General features: G+C 37.8%; 1 protein-coding gene across 1 annotated transcript; it reads right to left on the reverse strand.

Annotated features, from left to right (window-relative positions):
• Nucleotides 1-4985: 4985 nt before the first annotated feature.
• Nucleotides 4986-5855, reverse strand: LOC116886640 (vomeronasal type-1 receptor 4-like). Its single transcript, XM_032888143.1, has one exon. The coding sequence runs from the start codon at nt 5853-5855 to the stop codon at nt 4986-4988; it is 870 nt and encodes a 289-aa protein (XP_032744034.1).

Consider the following 5855-nt stretch of genomic DNA (forward strand, 5'->3'; position numbering starts at 1 on the left):
ATTGCTTCCTGTTACATTCCTATTTGGATGTGAGGCTATGTTTGTGTGCTTTTCTTCTCCTTGTTTTGTTGCCAAGACGTTTAGTTTCTTGCTTTTTCTAGGGTGTAGCTTGCTTCCTTATGTTGGGCTTTACCTTTTATTATCCTTTGTAGCACTGGATTTGTAGAACTATATTGTGTAAATTTGGTTTTGTCATGGAATAGCTTGGTTTTTCCATCTGTGTTAATTGAGAGTTTTGCAGGATACAGTAACCTGGGCTGGCATTTGTGTTCTCTTAGGGTCTGTATGACATCTGTCCAGGATCTTCTGGCTTTCATAGTTTCTGGCGAAAATCTGGTATGATTCTGATAGGTCTGCCTTTATATTACTTGACCTTTTTCCCTTACTGCTTTTAATATTCTTTCTTTATTTTGTGCATTTGTTGTTTTGACTATTATATGGTGGGAGGAGTTTCTCTTCTGTCCAATCTATTTTGAGTTCTCTAGGCTTCTTTTATGCTTATGGGCATCTCTTTCTTTAGGTTAGGGAAGTTTTCTTCTATGATTTTGTTGAAGATATTTACTGGTCCTTTGAGCTGGGGGTCTTCACTCTTTTCTGTACCTATTATCCTTAGGTTTTATCTTCTCATTGAGTCTTGGATTTCCTGTATGTTTTGAACCAGTAGCTTTTCCATGTTTCACATTATCTTTGACAGTTGTGTCGATGATTTCTATGGAATCTTCTGCTCCTGAGATTCTCTCTTCCATCTTTTGTATTCTGTTGGTGATGCTTGTATCTACGGCTCCTTGTCTCTTCCTTTGGTTTTCTATATCCAGGGTTGTTTCCCTGTGTTCTTTCTTGATTGCTTCTATTTCCATTTTTAATTCCTTCAACTGTTTGATTGTATTTTCTTGGAATTCTTTCAGGGATTTTTGTGACTCCTCTCTATGGGCTTCTACTTGTTTATTTATGTTTTCCTGGAAATCTTTCAGGGATTTGTGTGATTCCTCTCTATAGGTTTCTACTTGTTTATTTATGTTTTCCTGCATTTCTCTAAGGGAGTTCTTTATGTCTTTCTTGAAGTCCTCCAGCATCATGATCAAATATGATTTTAAATCTATATCTTGCTTTTTCTGGTGTGTTTGGATATTCAGTGTTTGCTTTGGTGGGAGAATTGGGCTCCGATGATGCCATGTAGTCTTGTTTTCTGTTGCTCGGTTTCCTGAGCTTTGCCCTCGCCATCAGATTATTTCTGGTGTTAGTTTGTTTTGCTATTTGTGATAGTGGGTAGACTGTCCTACAAGCTTGTGTGACAGGAGTGTTGTAGACCTGTTTTCCTGTTTTCTTTCAGCCAGTTATGGGAGCAGAGTGTTCCGCTTTCGGGTGTGTAGTTTTTTCTGTCCACAGGTCTTCAGCTGTTTCTGTGGGCCTGAAGAGTTCCTGTGTGTTCCTGTGAGTCAGAAATGTGGGCCGAGTGTAGTCTCTTCTGGCTTCCCGCCTCTCTGAAGGTTTAGCTCTCCCTCCCATGGGATTTGGGTGCAGAGAGCTGTTAATCCAGTCCCTTTAGGTTCCGGAGGTGTCTCGGGCGCAGGGGGTCTGCAGCTCCTGTGCACCTATCTTCCGTTTCCCAGAGGCCGAATACAGTTTCCTCTTGGGCCAGGGATGTGGGCAGGGGTGGGCAATATTGGTGGTCTCTCCCGCTCTGCAGTCTCAGGAGTGCCCACCTGTCTGGGCGGTGAGCTCTCTCTCGCACGGGGTTCGGGAGCAGTGAGCTGTGGGCAGGGCTCAGTGAAGTTTGGAATCCACCTCGATCAAGTGATTTTTATCTTTCAGTTTGTTTATATAGTAGATTATGTTGATGGTTTTCCGTATATTAAACCACCCTTGAATACCAAAGCATACACCGTCTTCTTAGCACCTCATAGTACCTTCTCTAAAATTGATCATATAATCTGTCAGAAATCAGGCCTCAACATATAAAGGAAGACAGAAATAATCCCATGCATCCTATCAGATCACCAGAGACTAAGTCTGGTCTTCAGTTACAAGAACAATGACAGAAAGCCCACATACACATGAAAGTTGAACAACACTGTACTCAATGATAACTTGTTCAAAGAAGAAATGAAGAGAGAAATTAAAGACTTCTTAGAATTTAATCAAAATTAAGGTACTATATACCTTTGGGTCATAATGAAAGCAGTGCTAAGAGGAAAACGCATAGCTCTGAGTGCCTGCAAAAACAAACAGGAGAGAGCATACATCAGCAGCTTGACAGCACACCAAAAAATTCTAGGACAAAAAGAAGATAATACACCTAAGAGGAGTAGAAGGCAGGAAATAGTCAAACTCAGGACTGAAATCAACCAAATAGAAACAAAAAGGACTATACAAAGAACCAGGAGCTGGCTCTTTGAGAAAATTGACAAGATAGATAAACCCTTAGCCAAACTAACCAGAGAGCACAGCGAGTGTATCCAAATTAATAAAATCAAAAATGAAAAGGGAGACATAACAACAGAATTTGAGGAAATTCAAAAAAACCATCACAGCTTACTACAAAAGCTTATATTCAACACAACTCAAAAATCTGGTGGAAACAGACAACTATCTAGACAAATTCCATGTACCAAAGTTAAATCAGAACCTGACATACCATCCAAACAACCCTCTAACTCCTAAAGAAATAGAAGCAATTATTAAAATTCTCCCAACTAAAACGAGCCCAGAACCAGATGGATTTAGTGCAGAATTCTATCAGACATTCATAGAAGAACTCCAATACTGTCCAAATTATTCTACAAAATAGACAGAACACTATCAAATTCCTTCTATGAAGCCACAATTATGGTTATACCTAACCACACAAAGATTCACCAAATAAAGAGAACTTCAGGCCAATTTCCCTTATGATTATCAATGCAAAAATACTCAATAAAATTCTCTCAAACTGAATCCAAGAACAACAAATCAATCATCCATCGGGATCAAGTATGCTTGATCCCAGGGATGCAGGGATGTTTCAGTATATGGAAATCCATCAATGTAATCTACTATATAAACAAATTCAAAGAAAAGATATCATATGATGATTTCATTAAATGCCGAGAAAGCATTTGATAAAATTCAACTCCCCTTCATGATAAAAATATTGGAAAAATCAAGAGTTCAAGGCCCATACCTAAACTTAGCAAAAGTAATATACAGCAAACCAGAAGCTAATAAACTAAGTGCATAGAAACTTGAAGCAATTCTGCCAAATTCAGGGACTAGACAAAGCTGCTCACTCTCTCCTTACTTATTCAATATAGTTCTCAAAGTCCTAGCCAGAGCAATCTGACAACAAAACGAGGTCAAAGGGATACAAAAGGAGGTCAAAGATGATATGATACCATATTAAAGTGACCTCAAAAGTTCCACCAGAGCTTAGGCTTAATAAACAACTGCAGCAATGTGGCTGGGTATAAAATGAACTCAAACAGATCAGTAGTCTTCTTCTACTTAAAAGATAAACAGGCTGAGAAAGAAATTAGGGAAATGACAGCCTTCATCATAGTCCTAAAATATATAAAATAGTTTGGTGTGACTTTAATCAAGTGAGTGAAAGAGCTGTCTGACAAGAACTTCCATTCTCTGAAGAAACAAACTGAAGAAGATCTCAGAAGTTGCAAAGACCTCAGAAATTGGCAGGATTAATATAGTAAAAATGGTCATTTTGCCAAATGCAATCTACAGATTCAATTCAATTCAATTCAATTCAATTTACACTTCCAAGCAGCAGTCTATCACTGATGGGAGGAAGGGCAGGGGCTCAAGGCAGGAACCTAAAGTCAAGGTCTGAAGCAGAAGCCATGATTTGCTCCCCTGTCTTGCACAGCCTGCTTTCTTATACCCATGAAGACCAACTCCCAAAGGGGCTATATCATTCACTGAGAGCAGGTATCTCTTATTTTGCACATTAATCAAGAAAATGAATGACACATTGAACATACAACCTTCTGTTAGTGGTATTTTCTTAATAGAGGTTCTCTTTTTCCAAGTTAACTCTAGCTGTGTTGCTGACATAAAACTACCCACACAAAATGTTGCATAATTTGATTATGGTAATCAAATTTTCATTGAATATATAAACATATATGTAATATTTAACATAAAAGAATACATATATATGTAGGAAATTATCAAAATTTAGAGTATGAAGTGAAATTTCAATTTCAATTATAGTTCAATAAATCTGGAGTCAGTTGGCTCTAAACAACCAAGAATTTTGAGGGAGGGGTCATGGAATTCGGGGTTTTCAGAGGGGAAACTTGGAAGGGGAATAACACTTGAAATGTAAACCAATAAAATAACCAAAATTATTAAAATGAAAGAATACAAACAAACAAAAACCTATTCACACATCTATGGTTATTCTTGAGTTAAATGATATTCAATACAAACATAAAACCCAAGAATTCACAGTAGTCATTCGCAATGTCCGTTGCTTGCTAAAACCTTCCCCAGACTCTTCTTTATTAGCCAATCCCTATCATGTTTCTGAATGTTATCTGTTCAGAGAATATGAGTACTTAAACTATTTGACTGTATTTATTTGGAATCATTTTGGCAAGAGAAGTAGCTAAAAAACATTTGTCCAATAAATTTTAGCAAGTTGCTGTAGAAAAAGAGAAGATAAATATCAACAAAGATAAATATTAACAAAGTATATTGTAAACCAAAGTATTGTTTTACAAAGTATGACATTTATAAAAATTGATTACTATTGTTTATGTGCAAAATGTAGGATATGAAGTGCAAAGAAACACTTTATAATATACTCACTATTTATATTTTTACAGGTTTGTTCATGAATGCCTATCACCCGCTTTTTTGACATGATTAAGTATGTATACATAATTGAATGAAATACATAGATTATTTAAAACCATTCCATCTGTATGTTATTGATATGGTTAGCATATTCTGTTCCCTGGACAGGCAGAATAGAGTGAAGACTCAAAGAGTTAATGGCCGATCACCAGAAAGGGACTCACAGTTGGGAAACATGCAGCGACTACCGCAGCCATGTTCACCCATAAAAAGGTTGGATTGTGCACAAGAGACATATTAACTTGTAAGATGCAAGAAATTGTGTAAAAGAAGACAAAGGTGCTCACCAAGAGCAGAATGGTCTTTGTGGCTCTGAACTCAGAGGAGGACCTGAAGGAAAAATTGCTACTATGAATGTGCTTCATTCTCTGCTTATGTCTGTAAAGAATGAAAACCATGTAGCTGCTTGACCAAATCATCAGCAACATAAGCAACACATCAGGAAGAGTGAGAAATATTGCACTGACAATGTCAGTGGTCTTGTCATGTTGCACAGAAGAACATTGTTCATACACCCTTTCACGTGTAATGTTCTTATTGTACTGTATTGCTCTCATTTCCATGGGAAAAGTTATGTTTATTAAGAATGACAGGACCCAACTCATGTACACACAAGAAGCAATGGAACTGTGAGACTTGACTTTAAGCTGTGTCCACCTGGCAGTCTTCGGACTGATGGTGATGGCCTGGAAGACACTCAGAAAGCAGGTGCTGCTGATGGACACACCCCTCCCTATTCTGTGAAGATAGAAGATCAGTTTGCATTCAATGTCATTGAAGAAGTCTTTCCACCCAAAAGCTGACACAATGTGGGGAACTCCTTTACACAGGATAGTTAAGAAGTTGGCTACAATCAAGTGCTGCAGAATCCAGTCTGTGAACTTTAACCTGCACCCCATGAAGTAAAGCATCAGATAATGGTAGACTAAGAAGGAGTTGCCAAGGATTCCAACTACAGTCTGTGACATGAAGATCACACTTATTACAATGTCACTGGTTTCCAT

The sequence above is a fragment of the Rattus rattus genome, chromosome 17 (assembly GCF_011064425.1).
Source record: "Rattus rattus isolate New Zealand chromosome 17, Rrattus_CSIRO_v1, whole genome shotgun sequence".
In the NCBI taxonomy this organism is placed as follows: domain Eukaryota; kingdom Metazoa; phylum Chordata; class Mammalia; order Rodentia; family Muridae; genus Rattus; species Rattus rattus.

What these genes read in the sequence shown, in the direction of transcription:
- LOC116886640 (XM_032888143.1), bottom strand. Translation starts at nt 5,855, where the DNA reads ATGGAAACCAGTGACATTGTAATAAGTGTGATCTTCATGTCACAGACT.